Raw genomic sequence first — 21,614 nt, forward strand, 5'->3', positions numbered from 1 at the left:
GGAACTATCAGCTGGACCAATGGATCTTTTCAGTAGGGAGACTTGGAATACTGGATGGAGGCCCACTCCCTCAGGCAATTGAAGACAATAGGCGACCGGTCCTACCCTTGCCATGATCTTGAAAGGCCCGTAGAATTTAGGACTGAGCTTAGAGATTGGTCCCTTGTGAAAAAGATGTTGTTGGAACCTCTTCACCTTTAAGTACACCTAGCTTCCTTCCTCAAACTGTCTCTATGTGCGGTGCTTATCTACCAATTGCTTCATCCATTGATTGGCTAAGGCCAATTCCTACTTAATAGCTAGTAGGGCGTCTTGTCTGTCCTTGAGGTATTGATCTGTGGATGTCTCCTGAGGAGAGTAGTGCATTACAACTGGGATGATGGGCAGCAAGTACCCAAATAGAGCTTGGAAAGGAGTTCTCTTGTGTGCGGTATGGTAGTTGGTGTTATACCACCATTGGGCCAGAGCTACCCAACGACTCCAGCTCCTGGGTTTGGATACACACAAGCATCTAAGGTAAGTCTCGAGACATTGGTTGACTCTTTCGGTCTGCCCGTCGGTTTCCGAATGGTAGGCAGAAGAAAGATGAAGTTTAGTGCCAAGCCCTTGAAATAGTGACTTCCAAAACTGACTTGTAAATACTTTATCACGATCAGAAACTATCACCTTAGGCAACCCATGGACCTTGAATACGGAATCCATTAGTTTCCGTGCGACTTCTGTGGCTGTGAATGGGTGGGCCAACGTGAGGAAGTAGCTGAATTTAGTTAACTTGTCTACTACCACCAAAAGCGTGTCAGCCCCTTCAGATTTTGGTAAGCCTTCAATGAAGTCCATTGAGATTAGTTCCCAGGCTTGTGAGGGTATTTCCAAGGGCTGAAGGAGGCCTGGATAAGGAATTTGCTCATGTTTGCACCGTTGACAAGTAGTGCATTCTGTAACAAATCTAATGACATCCTTTTTAAGTCCCTTCCAGTAAAAAAGTTGTCTTACCCACTGGTAAGTTACGTTGAGCCCGGAATGTCCCCCTATGGGAGAGTCATGCAAGCTCTGAAATATCTTTTTCTTCAACAATTCGTCTTCCCCAATCACTACTCTGTTCTGGAACCTCAATAGTCCCCCTGTTAATTGGTAGTTAGGATCAGTAGTGGTCTGTGTGGAAAGCCTGATAAGTAGCTCTTTAATCCAGGGAGTCTAATCATAGCTATGGGTAATGTCTTGCACCCAATCTGCCACCACCGCCGAAATGGCCTGACAAGCGGTTGGCACCTCTCTCCAAGACAAAGCATCGGCTGCCTTGTTTTGCTTTCCTTTGCGGTATAAGATGGTGAAGTCAAAGCCCATGAGTTTGGTTATCCCCTTCCTCTGTAATTAGTTGTGTACCTGTTGTTGGGCTAAGAATTTGAGGCTCTCGTGGTCCGTCTTGATGGTGAATCTCTTGCCCTCCAAGTAGTATCTCCACTTCTCTACTGCCATTAGGACTGCCAACAACTCCTTGTCATATATACTTAATCCTTGATGTCGAGGGGCCAATGTGTGACTTAAATAGGCCTTGGTCGCCCTCCCTGGCTCAACACTGCCCCTATACCGGTGTCACACGCATCTGTTTCCAAAATAAACTCCTTGGAGAAGTCGGGTAGAGCCAGTGTTGGGGCTTGCGACATGGCTTCTTTGAGATATTCAAAGGCGTCATTTGCTTCCGGACCCCACCCAAAATTATTCTTCTTAAGCAGCGTGGTAAGGGGTTTGCTAATTATTCCATAACCTTTTATGAAGCGCCTGTAATAGCCAGTTAGGCCGAGGAAGCCTCTTAGTTCCTTCAGGGTTCTTGGCCGGGACTAGGCCTTCATAGCTTCAATTTTGTGAGGATCAGTACTAACTCCTTGGCCAGATATAATGTGACCCAAGTATTCAACCTGTCCTTCTGCGAATGAGAATTTAAACCTTTTCACATACAGCTGATGGAATCTAAGGATCTGAAATGCTAGCTTGAGGTGGGATAGATGCTGGTCTAAGGTAGTGCTGTATATGAGGATGTCATAAAAAAAAACCAACACAAATTTGCATAAGTAGGGAGCAAAAATGTGGTTCATCAGTGCTTGGAAGGTTGCAGGCGCATTGGTGAGGCCGAAAGGCATCACCAAGAATCTGTAATGCCCTTGATGGGTTCTAAAGGCTGTCTTAGGACAATCGGCTTGGTTCATTCGGATTTGGTGGTAGTCGGAGGTCAGGTCAAGCTTAGAAAAAATGGATGCCCCTGTTAATTCATCTAGTAGGTCTTCGATAATAGGTATAGGGAATTGGTTTTTGATGGTTAGTGAGTTGAGTTGCCTATAGTCTACACAAAACCTCCAAGTGCCATCTTTCTTTTTCACTAGGAGGACTGGTGAGGCATATGGGCTTTGGCTTGGTTGGATCAAGTTTCTGGACAACATTTCTCCTATGAGTTTTTCAATTTCAGCCTTTTGTATGGGAGAATATCGATAGGCGTTAAGATTGACTGGTTCAGTGTTGGGTTTAAGGTGAATGGAATGGTCAAGGATTCAATGGGGTGGCAAGGTTTGGGGAGTGGCAAACAGATCCTCAAATTCCATTAGCAAATTATGGATGGGTAAAGGGAGGTGTACCTTACTGTCCTCTGTTGCCAAGGTAGTGTCCCTTGGTGCAGCAAACTTCTGTACTTCCTCTGACATTAACCCCACGTCCACAGCATAAATGGAGTGCAGTTGTCCCACGACAGTACTCCCCTGTTCCAGCAATTTTTGGATTCGTTTCCCTGAAACCACCCTACAATCCCCTGTTTCTTGACTCCCATGTAAGGTAACCTGTTGGCCCTCCAGATTAAAGGTTACTTCCAGCGTGTTAAAATCGAATATCAAGGGGCTCACTGTTTTCATCCAGTCTACCCCCAATACAACATGGCACCCTCCCAACTTGAGTATTCTCAGATCTACCGAGAATTCTCGTTCACTCATTAGCCACTTGAAGCCCATACATCTGAGTTGGCTGACCATTCTGGTCCCATCAGCTATTAGTACTGACAGTGGGGGAGTCTCTTGGAGGTTGCACTGTAGGTTGTGGGCTGTGGTCTCATCTAGGAAGCTATGGGTGCTACCACTGTCTATCAACACGACTATCTTCCTTTTCCGGGCCACCCCTGTCACCTTTACTACTCCACCAGCTACTTGGCCCTGCAAGGCATGCATTGAGATCTCTCCCCCTTCTTTTTCCTCAGGCATGCCTTCATTTCCATCCATATCCACTTCCTCCTCCTCGACTTCCTCCTGGCCTTCCATGGTAAGTAGGAGTTTCTTACACTGGTGGCCTTGTCCATACTTTTCACCACAACGAAAACATAGACCTAGTTGTCTCTTTTGGTTCACCGTGAGATTTCTTGGTTGGGTCACAGGTTGGAGAACCTTACCGGTAGGTGGTCCTCACGGACTTTGGAAATTACTTCCCCTGTGATATCCCCCATAGGTGTGATCCTCTCTACTGTTTTTGGTCGACAACTTATGTCTCCTCACAAACGTTTCCATCGATAGCTCGTGCAACCAAGCTTGTTCAACTGCTTGTGCCACCATGGTGGGGTATAACATCTTAACCGTCGGTCTGATTAACTCATCCAAGCCGCTGATAAAACTCGAAACAAAGTACTCCTCATCCAGGTAATGTTGTGATAAGGATAGCAAGGATCTTAATTCTTCAAATCTAGTTTGATACTCCTCCACTGTTCCATTCTGTTTTAATTTGTTAAACTCCTCAATTACATCCGATCTAGTCTTCTCTCCAAACCTTCGGCACAATTGATTAACAAAGTCTGGCCAACTCAAATCCTAACTATTCCAATTGACTCAGGTGGATCTCTTCCTGTGTATTCCAAATTCCAAATTCCTAACTCCAGCGTTTCCAATCTATCATCCACCTGCTCCTGGTGTTGTTGCAATCCCAACTCGATCGTGTCCAGTCTGACCTCCATCTGCTTCACTCGCGTTCCGTCGGCCATCCGATTTGCCAAGTCGCAGGCTCTGATACCAATTGTCAAGCTCGGAATCTGTGGAAGGGGTTCCTTTCGTAATTCTAGAAGGGACGATTTAGGTGGGAAGAATTGAGAAGGGAAATTGAGAGAGAGAGAGATTTAGAGAGGGCGAGAGAAACGTGAATGAGAATGAGAGGGAAAGGAACCTGTGGAATAATCCTCACATGAATTCCCCATCCTCAGCTTATCTTCATTTATAGGAGAACTACACAGCATGGCACGGCAGTTAGGAAACACCCCATGCGCGCGCCATTTGAATTAGTAGCTAAAGGGTTATTACAATTCTGCCATTACCCTCTAATTATAGTTATACGCCTATGACATCTTTCAATACTCCCATCTGCCTTACATTTTATAGTAAATACCCACTTACAACCTACTGTTGTCTTACCTTCTGGTTTGTTCACAATCTCCCAAGTTCCATTCTTTCTAAGAGCACTCATTTCCTCTTGGACTGCTAACTTCCAATCTGGGTCACCAAGGGCATCCTGGATTGTTCTTGGGACATGCAGGTTAGAAATATTTGAAAGAAATGCCTTATGATGATTGGACAATTTTTGGTATGACAGGTATTTAGCAATTGGGTGTTTGGTACAAGACCTGACTCCTTTCCTAGTAGCAATAGGGACATCAAGATCAGACAAATCAAATGAAGAATAATCTAGAGGAGTGAGTTTAGAGTTACCATGAGAAGAAGAAGAACTATTGGAAAGCCCATCACTCGAAGACGTCGATTGTTCAATTGTTAGAGGAATATTCGGATTGATAGTATTCTTCAGGGTTTGTCTTCTAGTATAAAACTGAAGCTCCAGTTTTGGAATATTTTAATCCGTTTGTGGTAATTCTCCCCCTCGTTCCAATCCCATCACGCTAGGCACCTGTTGTACTACCCGGGAATGATTTAAGGTCATAAATAATATTTAATGAAGGGCATAAATGGAATTTTTGGAAAAATGAGGCTATAAGGTACACTAACGCAGTTTTAGATGATTGAATCAGTCGGAGGGAGTACCCCAGATCTTAGATAGCCAAGGAAAATGGTATAGTATCGACGAGTGATTTAAATTATGATTTTTAGTGATGAAAGAAAGTGGACCGAGAACAGTTTTCGGTACAACTATTGACCGGGCTGAGAAAACCGAATCGATGTAGGAGACGTTCAGAAGATCAGCGGAGCGGGTTAAGGACTAGTATTTAATGTGTAGAACAACCCTTAAGCGATTTCGGGTTGAAACAAATGGATTTAAGGTCGAGTTAACCAGTCGGGCCCAAGTGCAATCTTTCTAAATTTGCTTGGGGGAGGTCAAAACGGTAATTTTCGGAGGTTCCAAAGGTGAAATGAGATGTACAAAGCTTGTGGGCCTTAGTAATATAGTTGGATTTATCAAGGGTATTGTGGAGAGGGCAGAAATGTCATTTGAAGAAAACTGGGGGCCAAAGTGTAATAAATCGAAATTGGGCAGTGTGAACGCAAGCCAAAATTCGGCCGCCGCCTTCCACCGCACGTGGAGGCCGTTTCCGGCGATGGGACGGTCGGGGAGGAACTGGGGGAGGTCGTATACGGCGTGGGCTGGCTTGGGGACCAAGCCTTGGCCACTGATTGGCCAGAACTTGGCCGGATTTTTGCTATAAATAGCAAGGGTTTCGGCCGAAACTTGTGGAGCAAATCGATCGCGATTTTGGATGGTTTTGAGAGAGTGGTTAAGGGGCTATTGGTGTTCGCATCAAGGGGAAGATTTTGGGAGGTTTAGGAAGCATTTTCATCAAGAATAGAGGCCGATTGAAGCTCAGCCAAGAGCGGGTGGCGGACCGCCTTTCGCCGCCTGCAACTGCCATTTTCGGGCCTTTTCCGACGAGGTTTCGGCTTGAAACCGGTACCAATGTGATGGACTTCAAGTGGGCTTCAAGGGGGTGCCACTTTCGGAACCATCGAAGCAACCGTCGGCAGCCGAAAATTTGGGGAAGAAGGTGGCGCGTGGCTGCACGCGCCACACACCACTCGCACCCACGCGCTAGGCGCGTGGATGGGGACATTTCGGTAATTTCTCCTCTAGTATTTTTATCTATTTATTTTGGGATTTATCATGTTAAAATAGTTGGGAAAATATTTGAGGAGATAATTATTTTGGAATTATTGAGGTGGAAAATGGGAGAAAATAGAAGAAATTAAGGAAAATTTGAGGAAAATGGATTTTAATGCTTCCTTAATTAATTATGGTGTTTAGGAAGTGTTGTGGTTCGAGGTTGTCTGTAAGTTCGAATACTTGTATTCTGGCACGCAAAGCGAGGTCATGCACGAGGATCGAGGCGATCTGAATACGTTCAAGGTGAGTGGTTTGACTCTAGTTTTACCTTTGTTTTGGATATGTCTTGGTGTGAGTTCAGGTGAACGAGTGACACGGTAGGGCACTCGAGACCAGAACCCGGAATGCTATGCGTATGCGTTTTATTCATGTATATATGGCATCATTTACATATTAATCATGTGGTATATTGCATCAACTATTTTTACTTTCAAAAGAGTCGGTGCATGGCGTGTGATTTTCATATTATCGGGGTATTGATTTTCGTGTCGTTATTGGGTCCATATGGGACGGGATAGGGTCTTCTTGAGAATGGGACAAGGTTAATCCTGGTGAACGAGTGACACGGTAGGGCACTCAAGAGATTAAATATGTCGCGGCAAGGTCAACCCCAACGGTGTGTGGAATGGATTTTCCATGAGAGGTTGAGTATGTCAGGGAGATTTCTCAAGGTAGACATGTTTGCATGTGTCATTTGTCTGTGTATGCCATGCTCGTATGTTTGTTCGTGCATTATGTAAACTGTTTCATGCCATCACTTAGATGTTTTGTCATCTAACTTGGGTTATGCCCCTGGAACGTTCAATGTTCCAGTCAAGGACTGCTGCAAGGGCAAAGACATGGCCGGTTGAAGGTTTATGGTGCTTAGTTTGATAGTCATTGTAACATTTGGGGATTTCAGTATGTATTTCAGCTTGTATAAGAATAGTTGTACGATAACGTTGTTATCGTTTGGTTATCTGTATCATGTATTTTGTTTTGGAAATACTATGTAAGAATCACGGTGTTTGATGTTAATGTATCCGCTGCAATATGATATCTCTCGTTTAGTTGTTAAGATTATTGATCTTGTTGGTTAAACGGGCAAAACTAGGATTTTCGGAATCTTGTGTGTGCATGTGAAGGTTGTTCATGAAGCACCGTGCGTAATGATGTTATTTTAAAAAAAAAAAAAAAAGATTCCCGAAAATACCCTTATAGTGACACGCCCGACGAGGCAGGGTGTTACACCTGTGAACCAGACACACCCTGTTCCACAATATTTGGAACATTTATATCCTTGAGTTGTTTATCAAAGTGGAAGGGAGCACTAATCATGATAGGACGAGGATCATAGAGTTTTAAGTAATTATTCTCCTCAACATTAGAATTCAAAAAATTATCTTCATTCTCAATATGCTCCCCCTGAAGATGATTTTTGAGAAAGTAGGGTTGAGTTTCGAGGAAAGACACATCCATACTAATATAAGTTTTTTTGGTAATAGGGTTAAAGCATTTGTACCCTTTTTTATTTGGTGCATAACCCAGAAAGACACATTTTTCAACTGTGGGATCCAATTTGGAACAAAATATTTGAAGAACATAAACAAAGCAAGTGCATCCAAAAACTTTTAAGGGTAACTCAGAATATATACGACAGAGAGGGAAGAGTTGTTTTAAAGAGTGTAAGGGGGTTTGAAACTGTAGAACACGAGTGGGCATACGATTGATGAGATAGGAAGCTGTTAAAATTGCATCACCCCAGAGGTATTTAGAGACATTCATAGAAAACATGATGGCCCTGGCAACCTCGAGTAGATGTCGATTTTTCCGTTCAACAATGCCATTTTGTTAGAGAGTTTCACGGCAAGTGGATTGATGTAAAATTCCTTTTTCTTTTAAAAAAACTCTCAAATATTCATTAAAATATTCAGTGCCATTATCAGATCGAAGAATACAGATTTTTGTGTAAAATTGAGCTTCAATCAAATGGAAAAAATCCTTGAAAGTTCTAGGCACATTGGATTTCTTTGCAAGTAAGTAAACCCAACAAACTCGAGTATGATCATCAATAAAAGTAACAAACCACTTTTTGCCACACAAAGTGGAGACCTTAGAAGGGCCTCAAACATCACTATGTATTAAATAGAATGGTTTTGAAGGACAATAGGGTTTTGAAAGAAATTTAACACGATGATCTTTGGATAAATGACAACTCTCGCATTGAAACATAGAAGGAACCACTCCTTTAAACAACGTAGGAAATAAATGTTTCAAGTAAGGAAAACTATGATGGCCTAGCCTAAGATGTCATTGCATTATTTGATTAGAAACAGAAGTAGAACTAATATCACTCAGCCGGTGAGCTTTTTTATTACGCAAGACATCCCCATCCAAATAGTAGAGCTCATTTATTTCTCTAGCACCGCCAATCGTCTTCCCCGAGTTCTAGGCCTGAAAAATGCAATAGGAATAAAAAAAGATAACACGATAGTTAGAATCTTTGGAGAGTTTACTAACAGAAAGAAGATAACAGGCAAGTTTAGGAACGTGGAGTACTGATTCAAGATCAATATTGTCAGAAAGTTTAATGAGACCTTTATCTGTAATAGGTGAAAGACTACCATCGGCTATTCTTATTTTTTCACTACCAGAACAAGGAATATACGAGTTGAACAGATGCGATAAACCAGTCATATGATCAGATGCTCCTGAATCAATGATCCATGGAACAGATTGAAAAAAGCTAGATAGGGCAAAAGAGTTTCTACCTGAATAGGCCAAAGAACAATTGGGTGTACCAGGGGACAGATTAGGCTTTAGCAGTCGCAGAAGTTGATCAAGTTGCTCTTTGTTGAATGATCCTGCATCAGCTTCATGAGCAGTAGGTTGAGATCGCTTCGATCTAGACTTCCAATTGGCTGGCTTGCCATGAAGCACCCAACAGGTCTCCCGAGTATGGCGTGGTTTATTGCAATAATCACACCAAACACGAGGTTTTTCTTCCGCCTTTCGTTGACTCGCAATATGCCGTCCACCAGCATTAGCATCAGTAGTCACGAGCGCCATATTTTCAGATAGCCCACTTTCTCCACTCTTTTTCTTGCCCAACATAACTAGTCTTCGGCTTTCTTCACGCCGAACTTCAGAGAAGGCTTCATTAAGAGACGAGAGTAGATTTCTACCGACGATCCTCCCTCGGACTTCATCATACTCAACATTGAGTCCAACGAGAAACTTAAATACCCGGTTAGCATCGACCATTTTCTGATAATATTTGCAATCTTCTGTATTTTTCCACTCATATGTATTGAAGAGATCCAAGTCCTGCCAAATGCGCTTTAAAGAATTAAAATATATGGTGACAGTATCACTACCTTGTCGAATCTCACCAAGTTTCAAGTTGAGCTTGTAGATTTGGGATTGATGCCCCAAATCAGAATACATGGAAGTGACTTCATCCGATAGTTCTTTTGCTGTAGAGAAGCACATATAGTTCGAACTTATCTCTTCCTCCATGGAGTTAACAAGCCACGTTATCACCATTGAATTCTCGGCATCCCAAATGTCATACAACGGGTCTTTACTGTCTGGGGCTAATGTGGCGCCAGTCAAATAGCCAATCTTTTCCCGACCTCGAATGTACATACGAACAGATTGCGACAAACGCAAGAAATTGGTACCATTGAGACGAATGGTCGTAATCTGTACCGGATGTGAGTCGGAGGAGTTTTGGGGAACGTGAAACTGGTCATGAGAAGACTGTGATTGCTAGATCGAAGTGACTGAAGATGCAGAGTCAATCATGATGGTTGAATAAATAGATCAGGGCAGTAGAAGCAAGGACCCACTAGCAGCTGGATCTGGATCTGGATCTGTACAAATTTGGACACCTTAGCAGAGACTCACGGATTTGGATAGTTGGATCTGGGTACCCAGTTGCCCAATCTGAACAATAAAGGTCCAGCACGAACAACAGCACAAACAGCACGAATGAAGTATGAACAAAGCAGCAAGAATGAAGGATAGGGGCGGCTTTGGTGTGCGATGCAGAGCCGTCCTTCGTGACAGCAATAGGTGCGAACATCCAATGCGTGATGGAGAAGCAGCACAAACGACGGATAGGGGCGGCTCTAAAGTGCAATGCAACGCCGACCTTCGCAACCAAGGACAGCGACAGGTGCGACTAATGAAAGCCGACCTTCGCGAGAGGCTAGGAGATCGCGATCGTTCTAGAGGTGGGAATCCACTGGAGAACAACAACGACTGAAGATGCAACAGCGGTCGGGATGGCCGGATCTCAGAGGCGGCAGCCGATGTAAGGGTGACGACAGCCGAAGGATGGCTGGTGAAGGATGGCAGCGCTTTTAGGGTATAGAAGAGGAATGGAGAAAATTAGGGTTTCACAGTTGAACGGCTGTGATTTAATCCTAATTCCAGCTCTGATACCATCTAAACAAGATTGAGAAAAAATAATTCTCTATTTCTTGGAATTATACAATGATTTCTCTTTTCTCTTTATAGAGAAAGAGAATAATACAAAAAGAAAATAACAAAAAAGGAAATAGGAATATACATAAAATATACATAGAATCTAAGATATACAAAGAATATTCTATATTCAAAAAATACTTTTATTTCTACACATACAAATTACCCCATTGTCAAGTTTCTCCTTGATAAATATTTATCCACCTCTACATGCTTCGTTCTGTTATGGAGAATCGGATTGTGGACAATGGAAATTGCAACTTTGTTGTCACAATAGACCTTTGCCGATAAGAAAGTGGAAACCTTCAAGTCTTCTAGTAGCCATTTTATCCACATAACCTCACAAATCTCTTGGGCTACTAAACAAAATTTAGCTTCAACATTACTTCTAGCTACCACGTTTTGTTTCTTACTCCTCCAAGTGACAAGAATACCACCCACGAAGGTGCAGTAGCCTGACGTAGATCTCCTATCTATAATGCTTCCTATGTAGTCTGCATTGGTATAAACTTCTATGTGAAGGTGTCCTCGATTTTTTAAGAGCAAACCTTTTTCAAGTGCACCCTCTAGGTACCTTAAGATTCTGTAGGTAGCTTCAAAGTGCTCTGAACCTGGCGAGTGCATAAATTGACTTACCACACTCACTGTGAAAGCTATATCAGGTCAAGTGTAGGATAAATAAATTAGTCTACCCACAAATCTTTGGTATTTCTCCCTATCTACCACAACTTTGGCTTCAGCAGGTTGAAGCTTCAAGTTGGGTTCCATGGGAGTTTCAGATACCATGCATCTAAGAATTCTTGTTTCACTAAGTAAATTCAGGACATACTTACATTTATTGATAAAGATTCTCTCATTTGATCTTGCAAATTCCATCCCAAGGAAGTACTTCAAGGCTCCCAAATCTGTGAAGCACGGAAACGACTCGGAGGCGCCGTTTTGGCGTTTCCGAATCATTTCCGATTTCGGAAACGGCAAAAACGGCCCAAAACGTTTTTCGGGCCGTTTGCGTAATTTTTAAAAATATTAGGGCCGTTTCATAATTTTAATAATTTGGCTGGAAACGCGTTTCCAGGCGGAAACGCGTTTTCCAGCTCACGCCATCTGCACTGTTTGCCCTAAAATATTCTGACTGCCTTCTTCCCTCTTCTTTTTCTTCTTCTTCTTCTTCTCTCTCTTCCGTAGCCGCCATATGCTTCGTCGCCGCCGTCTGCTTCCAGAGCGACCGCCATCTGCTTCGTCGCCGCTGTCTGCTTCCAGTCGCCCACGTCATCTGCTTCCAGAGTCGCCCCTTGCTTCGTCGCCCTCGCCATTCCCTTTTGTAAGACTATAAGTAAGTTGCCGAATCCTCCTCTTTAGGTTAGAACAGTAATATTTAAGCCTCAGCAGCCTGTTGCTGTATTGGAAATTTTTCCCAATATTGCAATACCGAAACTGGAACAGGGAAAGAGCTTTAATGAGAGACATCCGTGCCAACAGGCTTAAAACCCAAGAGAACCGCACTCAATGCACAAAAAGGAGCAAGATTCTCTCTCATTCACGATTGTTATTATTTGTGATTCAAATATTGTTTGATTTATATATATGTTAATAGTTAATTTGGATTTGCATTACATATTCATTTGTATTGAATTTATGTAACATGTTGTTGCTGCCTTTTAAAAATTATTTTTATTTTTTTATATTAAAAATTATATTTATAAGAAAATCCCTATATTTTTTAAATTTACAATTTATCCCGCGTTTCCGTTTCCTACCTTTTTAGAAAAATGTCGTTTCTGCGTTTCCGTTTCCTATCGGAAACGTCTCGCGTTTCCGTTTCCGTGCAACCTAGTCCCAAATCCTTGATCTCAAACTCATGTGCTAGCTTTCTCTTAAGCTCTCCAATTTTTGCACTATCATCACCAGTCATTATTATATCATCCACATATACAATCAAAATTACCCTTTTATCGTCTCTAGAGTATTTGAAGAACATTGTGTGGTCAGCTTGACTTTGAATGTAACCATAGCACTCCACCGCCTTTCCAAACCTTTCAAACCATGCTCTTGGTAACTGTTTCAGACCATACAAGGATTTTTTTAATCTGCACACCTTACTAGTACAAAGGTTTTTCTCAAATCTAGGTGGAAGGTTCATGAACACTTCTTCATCCAAATCGTCATTCAGAAAGGAATTCTTTACATTAAGTTGGTGTAAAGGCACAATTGAAATTCATTGCTTGAGAGAGGAGTACTCAAATAGAGTATATCTTTGCTATCGGAGCGAAGGTCTCTTGATAGTCAATGCCATAAGTTTGGGTGAACCCCTTGGCAATGGCAACAAATCTCGCCTTGTACCTCTCTACACTCCCATCTACCTTACATTTTATAGTGAAGACCCACTTACAACTTATAGTTGTCTTGCCTCTTAGTAACTCCATAATCTCTTGAATCTCATTCCTTTCAAGAGCATTCACCTCCTCTTTTACCACTAACTTCCAATCCTGAGCACCTAGGGCATCCTAAAGAGTTCTTAAAACATACAAGTTAGAAATATTTGAAATGAATGCTTTGTGGTTAATGGACAATTTCTGGTATGACAAGTATTTGGCAATAGGATGTTTGATACAAGATCTTACTACTTTTCTAGTTACAAATGGGACATCAAGATCAAACAAATCAAATGAGGAAGAATTTAAAGGAGCAAGTTTAGAGTTACCCTAAGAGGAAGGAAGACCATCATTTGGAGATGCCGACATTCAATTGTTGAAGGGATATACAGATCAATGGTAGTTTTCTAAGTTCGTCTTCTGGTATAAAACTGAAGCTCTTGTTTAGGATTGCTTTGATTCATTTGTGGTAATTCTCCGTTGGTTCCAACTCCATCATGCTTGGCACCTGTGAACTGAACACATCCCGATTTTTACTTTTTTGAACACCCGTTTCCTTGGATTGTTTATTAGAGTGGAGCGGATGTCAATCATGGTTGGAAGGGGTTCATGGATTTTCAAATAAGTATCTTCTTCTACATGGTTCTCTCCCTCGAAGATGATTTTTGGGAAAATGGGATTGATTCTCTATGAAAGACACATCCATGCTTATATGAGTTTTCTTTATCACAGGGTTAAAGCAATTCTACCCTTCTTTATTTGGAGCATACCCAACAAAAACACACTTTTTAGCTAGTGGATCCAATTTGGAGTGAAATATGTGTGGAATGTAAAACTTTTAAGGGTAACTCAGAATATAACGGCACATGGGGAGAAAAGTTTTAAGGAGTGCAAAGGAGTTCCAAAGTTTAAGACACGAGTTGGCATTCTATTGATGAGATAATAGCCCTACCTACCTCAAATAAATGTCTATTTTAGTGTTCAATAATGCCATTTTGTTGGGGAGTTTCACAATATGTGGATTAATGTAGGATTCTTTTTTCTTTCAAAAACACCCCCAAACATTCATTAAAATACTATGTCCCATAATCATACGGAAGAATACAAATTTTTTTGCTAACTTGGGCTTTAATCATGGAAAATAAATTTTTGAAAATTCTAGCCATGTCGAATTTCTTGCCAAGTAAACCCAATATGGTCTAGTGTGATTATCAATAAAAGTTACAGAACATTTTTTGCCAGATAAAGTGGTAACCTTAGAAGGTCCTCAAACATCACTATGAATCAAATAAAATGGTTTTGAAAGGTTGTAGGGTTTTGAAATAAACTTAACACGATGATCTTTAGACAAATGACAACTTTCACATTGAAACATAGAAGGATCCACTCCTTTAAACAACTTAGGAAATAAATGTTTTAAATAAGGAAAGTTAGGATGGCCTAGCCTAAGATGCCATTGCATTATTTGATCAAAAACATAAATTGAACTAATACCACTTAATCTGTGAACTTTTTTATTATTGAAGACATCCTCATTCAAATAGTAGAGTTGGTTTATCTCTCTAGCACTACTAGTCTTCTCCAAGTTCTAGTCTTGAAATGTATAATAAGAATCAAAGAAGGTAACACGACAGTTAGAGTCTTTTGAGAGTTTATTGACAGATAAAAGATTACAAGCAAGCTTAGGAACATGAAGTACAGATTTAAGATTGATACTATAAAAGAGTTTAATGAGACATTTACCTGCAATAGGTGAAAGACTAACATCGACTATTCTTATTTTTTCACTGCCAGAACAAGGAAGTACAAATCAAATAGATTTGATAAACCAATCATATGATCAGATGCCCTTGAATCAATGATCCAGAGAGCAGATTTTAAAGAACTAGATAGGGCTAAAGGGATTTCAACCTGAATGGGCTAATGAACAATTGGGTGTACCAGGTAACAAATTAGACTCTTAGCAGTTTCAAGAGTTGGTCGAGCTACTCCTTGCTAAAAGGTCCAACTTCAGTTTAATTGATAGTAGGTTGTGGTTGTTTCTGTCTCAGTTGGTTTTCCATGGACCAACCAGCAAGTTTCCTAGTGTGGTGTGGTTTGTTGCAGTAGTCACGCCAAACACGGGGTTTCCCTTCCATCTTTTGCTGACCAAGGATATTCCATCCACCGACATTAGCGTCAGTAGAGGGCTTTGCGAACATGGTGGCGTCTTACAAGTGCCGGTAGAGAACAGAGTAGCAATCTCACAGAGGGATGCTCTAGTTTGGCAGCAATGTCATGAAGAGATGCTACAGTCTGATACTAGCGATGATGTATTGCAGACCCCTTCCGACGATGCGTTGGCAGTTGGCAGCAATGAAGGGTTCGCGGAGGTCATTCAACATCACGTGACAAAAAAGTTGCGAAGGTTATTCGGTGCCACGTTGGTGGCTAGCGACAAGGACAAAGGGTTTTGTAAAGACCATTCAATGACTGCAATGGTGGCTAGTGGCCTAAGGTTTGACAATCCCAGGGATTGCCCAAAGTTAAACGATAACAATCTAGGGTTGGGCAGTGGCCAGAACAACGACGACCTAGGATTGGACAGTGACGGCCTAGGGTTTGACAATGTAAGGGCTACAAATCCTTCCTCGCTTTGATACCATATAGAAGGTGAAGGAATAGATATGGAGAAGAAAATCTATTTTATTGTAATTGGGAGACAATCATTCCTCTCTTCTTATAGAGGAAGGATGCAACATATTAGGAAATGATTTATAGAATATAAAAAATATTCCTATAGTAAAATCAATCAAAGGAAGGGATTTAGGGCATTAATCAGGAGATTGGGGTTGATTTCCACTAATCAAGGGAATTGGCTCCTTTCCATTTCTACAATTTTGCCCCTAGAGGTATACCATAGTGAATGGTTAATGTGAGCAATTTGAATTTGATCAAGCAAGCACAGATGTGATTGAGATTATTTGAGGACAAATGAGTGAATAGCGAAGTGAAAGTAGACTTTAGGGAAAACTACGCATAGGCAAAGCTAGCAATCAATTAAGAGCCAACTTTGTAGTTGGCTATGGAAGCCAAGAAAGGCTAGACAGGTAACAATCAAGAAAGAGCCAAATGTGGAATCGACTGTCCATAATAGTGGGTATAGTCAACTATTGAGTGAAAAGTTAAGTGTGAGTGAGGTTGAACATTGAAAATAGATAATCAATAGAAAAATCAATTGTAGGATTAATTATTTAAGCCAGTTGGCAAAGTTTTAGCATTTATCTTGACGTTCATTTTGGAGACTAATTTGGTGACCTTCATGAATGAGGTTTGGTGTCAAATCTTAATATGTTGTAGCCCCTATTGTGTAGAAAGTAAAATTATCTTTAAAAGGCATTTTTGGTGGATTGTAGGTAGATTACCAAATGGGCTAAATTGCCAACCCAAGAAGGTTACAGGGATCCTAAATAAAACAACATACCTAAAATCGATTGAGCCTAGAGGAAGTTGGAGGCCAACCTAATACCTAAAGTCAGCAGGTTGGGTGTTGGTTGAGTCCCAATTTTGATATGCTATAGTTTGAAGTAAGGAGATTCAAAAATACCAAAATTTGTGTATTTTGCTTGTTTGGTGGATTGAATATTGGACCAAAGTTAGGTCCCCTCAAGTTGAAAATCCCAAAGGTGTGTAGGACTGCATTGGGGGCAACTCTAAGACTAGTATTTGAGGCCATAATGAATGGATCTATCTTTATACTAATTTTTGGTATGTTATAACTAAATATGTAGGTGTTCTTAAATGCTAACTAGTAAGAAATTTTAATGAGGTTTGGGTAATCAAAGAATGGGATGAAAAAAGCACCACAATGGACTATGCATTGCTGGCTGAGGTGGAAAATTTAACTAGGTGTTTGAGGACGTGTGAGAGACCATTACAGGGGTCATTTTTGTAAATTTGAACCATTCTCTCTCTGATGTTATTCTATTTAATTAATAAAATAGAATTAGGTCCTGCTAGGGCTTGTTCTCCTTTTTTAATTAATAAAAGTTGCTAAATCATTCTCTTCTATAACACTTCTTTGGTGTGTTTTGATGCATTAAGGTACAGAGTAACAATTATTTCCTTACTGTAAAAAGGAATAAAAAATCAAAAATAAACAAAAAAAGAGTGCCTTGCGGCCAACAAAAAAGCGTGCATTTTTAGCACTTTCTCATTTGCACTTTGCTTTGACAAGAAAAAGCACTAGAGCTGCACTTTATGTTATGTTGGCACTAAGTAACAACACTTACAAGACTGAGTCATAACACCAACATTTCCAAAGGTTGAGCTTTCATTTATAAAGAATGATGTATGCTTCCTTTCACTAAACAATTGATAGTTTTATTTTCAACGAAGGCAGGCCTAAATGAAAAGCTCCAAAGAATAGACATAGCTCAGTAATCTTAGAACTTAAAATACAATCAATGCCCTATTTTCTTTTCTTTTCTTTTTTTCTTTTCTTTTTTAGGTTTATTGTTTGATGATATTTATAGTTTCAAGGAATCTCTCCATACTTCTACGACAATTATTTAAGGAAATGCATTCCAAGCTTCTAGGTTGCATGACATGAAAAGCAGCCCAAAGTGTGACGGCTAAGAGATAAACAACTTGGTGATGTTAAGCCGTTAAATATCACTGGTAAGATCATCCTGTGGCATCATGATTTATTTGAATAAATGTGATACCACTTTCAAAGGACAAAAAAGAATGCAGCTCCTATTTAACTCTTCAATGTTAACCAAATTTACACCATTAAAGGATTTCCCTTTAATAAACACTGAAAGATCATATATAAATTAATTTATATCAGAAACAGAAAACATAAAAGCACAATGGCATTACATGTACTTGTACGTGAAGGAATGAGGGTTTAGGGGGCAGTTATTGTCCAACTGGAACACGGGGATTCTATGAAACACTAAAATCTAATTCATTGGATGGTGAGCCGATCTTTATTTAACAAATAAAATAAAAGTATAAAAAGATTAATTGTCTAAAATGGAAGTTATTTGATCCATGAATAAGTTTATAGCCTTAATGCTAGAGAGAAAGGCCAATCAGATAGCAATGGCGTGAACACTTAAATGGAAAATCATAGCGGTCCACATTTTTTAGCGCAGCCCCAATTTCATTCTACCATTCAAATCAACCCAAAAAGAATAAAAAAACAAAGCCCTATTTTAAATTGATTAAAACTGTTCTTCACACTCTGCCAGAAAATCACCCAAATTCAGGTAAAAGAATGAAAGAAGCCGATAGAAAGTTATTGTTGATATTCAGTGACCCAGGTGATAATTTCAATTTTCAACAATATGAAGAAACTCTTGTTCTGTCTGGTTGCTGATAAAGTTAATGATCAAACTCCACAAACGCACAAGAGTTCTCCACATTCTACTGTAAATAACCCAAATTCCCGAAAGTTATTCTAGAGTTTTCAGTGACCCAGATGATAAATCGAACAAAACAAGAAACCACCCTTTCGTTTTATGTTTGGCTGGCAGGAAACATAGCATACCAAAAAATCCATTCCACAACCCTTCACCAAAACAGACCTCAAATTCTGTGAAGCCAATAAAATACATTACCAGCCACGGCGTTGAGACTCAAACGATGGGCTGAACTGGAAACGTGATCTAAAAAACCGAACTCCGGAATCAGAGCACCCTTTGCTCACAAGGGTATACCGCCGCCGAAAGAACTGCTTGAGAAGCACTGGGTTTACGGAAAAGCCAGAAATCCTCTCTGTAAAACCGTACAATGGCCGCCGTGAATGCGAAGAAGCGGTGGTGATGAGGGAGAAGAAATGGCGATGCTGGAGAGGATTTGGGTTAGGTTTGGGGACAAAAGGCAACGTTTCGGAGGAGGAAAATGAAGAGAAACGTGGGGTTTTGTAGCATTGATTTCTGAGGAAATTAGAGCCCAGTTTGAGAGAAAGCAGTCTTTGCATTGTGAGGACTCGTCTCGACTGGGAGATTTGAATTTCCTTCCGGCGTTTGGACGAGAGAGAGAATTGAATTTTGCTGCAGTGATTTTTTTATTTTTTTTTGTAGGAGACGCAAGGAAAATTTGAAAAAATAGGACGGACGATGAACTTTTAAAAAATAGGATTCTTAATTTTATTTTTTTTTTTAAATTAGGATTTTTGAGAGTTGAATTGACTAAAATGCCCTCGATTTAAATCAGCCTACGATCCCCTTCGTTTTCTTCTTTTTCAATAGATCTTTTTCCTTCTTTCTCTATTACTCTATATATATAAGGTACATATATATATATATCTATCATTTTTTTGTTCTTTTACCATTCTCTGTAACCTAAATATATGTGTATATATTGTTTATGATTCAAGAGATGTGGATCTTTCTCATTCTCTCTCCATTATGTATCATATATTATACATATATTGTATGTATTTGCGTTGATGGGAGAGGAAAAGAGACAAATGGCGGCCATGTACAAGAAAGTGAGAAAAACGATTGTAGTAGGGCCATGGCATCGTTGATTGCGGTCGCGACTGATATATTCACTGCGACTGTTTTAGTTTCTTGTCGTGGTCATAACAGATATCTTTAACAGATATCGGTAACGGATATCAGTATCTGTTAACCGATATTCTTAATAGATATCTTTAACAAATATCAGATATTCTTAAATTACCTGCAATGGATTTGAAGGCGAAGACCGACGAAGAAGCAGCAACCTTAGATGCTTAGAATAAAGGACAAGCGAGAGAGATGTTCTGATCAGCGGGGCGATTGGGGATGTGCATGCGAGAGGAAGAAGATGAAGGGGATCGTAAGCTTATTTAAATCAAGGGCATTTTAGTTCATTCAACTCTCAAAAATCCTAGTTTTACAAATAAAAATTAAGAGTCCTATTTTTACAAAGTTCTTCACCGGGGATCCTATTTTTGCAAATTTCCCGAGAGGCAACTCTCTAGTCTCCACTGTTGGGCAGCTTCTACAGGTACAAACGTTGTACCGATACCAACGAATTTGGGCCATTGGATCCGCCCAGATCAAGTTTTAGTTGTCAATCTCTTTTAGTTGGCAACTCAGTTACTTAAAAATAAAAACATAAAACGTTTTTTATACGAACTGAGAATAAAAAATAATATTTTTTATAAAATATAAAATAATATTTAAATTTAAAAAATATAAAAAAAATTATTAATATAATTTTTAATATAAAAAATAGTTCAAACATAATATAAACAAACATAAATAATAAATATAAATTCTATAATGCATTCAAACAAATATAAACATAAAATTTACAATACATTCAAATAATTATTAAAAATATTTAATGAGTTTGAATACCATATATAAGATCTAACAATCCCAAAAATCCCAACTAATCCAAAAGAATAAAATCGGGACAACCATAATTTGATCCCATGACCACAAATTCCCCAACTCAAACAAGGACAACACTGAATAAATAGTTAAAAACCAACAATAGTACCTTCTAGACGTAAAACATCCAAATTTGACTCAATAACGAAATTAAATAAGAACGAATGTTAAAGTATATAATAAAAAATCCAATATAATTTCAACAAAAGAAAAGCTCCAATACGATCGCTTACTATGGCAACTTCCCAAATCGAAAAATTGCAAACTTTGAAGCTTCTCTTTAACATCGCATGTCACTTTACGTGTATTTATAAATTTTGCATAATTTTATTATTTATGCCATAATAAATGATTAAATTATAATTATTATTTTCAATTATTGAGTCTTGTTTTGCAGTAGAAGAAATTGAATGCCATCACACTCAATGTGCCAATTAAAAAATTCATAATTTATTATTATGCAGTTCTTTGTATTATTATTAATTTAAATTATTAAGTATATTATTTTTTATCAAATTCAGTTTAAGTGGCTAAATGCATTTATTCGAGTTTAGAAAATTTTTAGTAACACTTAATAAGATCTAGAACACAAATTAGTTTAATGTTGGATTTGATTTATAAGAGATTCATTATTGACCCGATAAGTAAGAAAAAAAATCCCCCCCCCAAAAAAAAAGCCCAATTAAAACCCAACCTAACCCAAAACTTATCAAACCCTCATTCCTCTTTTTCCCTCAAACTCGTGTCTCTCTCCCTTTCTCAAACTCACTTTTCTCTCTCTCTCTCTCTCACACACGCACACACACAGCTCTCGACTCTTTTCTCTCTCAACACACACATTGCGTTCTCCCATGCTTGGCTAGAAGAAGAAGAAGGTAATTTCCCTTTTGATTTAATTTTTCCCCAAATTAGCCCATTTAATATGATGTGCATTTTACATACAATATATATACATAGATGTGGTTGTATGCATATAATTGGTTCAATTTTATATCAATTGGGTATTATAGGTGTGTAATTTTAACGAATTTAACGGAATAACAGGGTTGTCCAGATTATACAGCCTTTTTCCCCTACTTTAAAAGTTTATCATAGATTGTATATGTTGAATTTTTGGGTGATTCAAATTGAGAATGTACCCCTATGAGTCATTTATCATCTAGACTTGGAATGACATTATTCGAAGGCTCATAGAATTTTTTATAACATTTTACGTATACATGGGCAAAATTTACTCGAGGACAATGTTTTGGAGGATAGAAAAATGTTTTGG

The 21,614-nt window shown here is 39.5% G+C and overlaps 1 protein-coding gene across 1 annotated transcript in view; it reads right to left on the minus strand.

Annotated features, from left to right (window-relative positions):
• Positions 1-19,032, minus strand: part of LOC127790470 (RHOMBOID-like protein 12, mitochondrial) — a 41,555-nt gene extending 22,523 nt beyond the window's left edge. Inside the window, exon 1 of the mRNA XM_052319999.1 lies at positions 18,572-19,032. Within this exon, the coding sequence (XP_052175959.1) occupies positions 18,572-18,933 (362 nt within the window). The 5' untranslated portion in view covers positions 18,934-19,032. The remainder of the gene's footprint in view (positions 1-18,571) is intronic.
• Positions 19,033-21,614: the final 2,582 nt, after the last annotated feature.

The sequence above is a fragment of the Diospyros lotus genome, chromosome 14 (genome assembly GCF_014633365.1).
Source record: "Diospyros lotus cultivar Yz01 chromosome 14, ASM1463336v1, whole genome shotgun sequence".
Classification (NCBI taxonomy): domain Eukaryota; kingdom Viridiplantae; phylum Streptophyta; class Magnoliopsida; order Ericales; family Ebenaceae; genus Diospyros; species Diospyros lotus.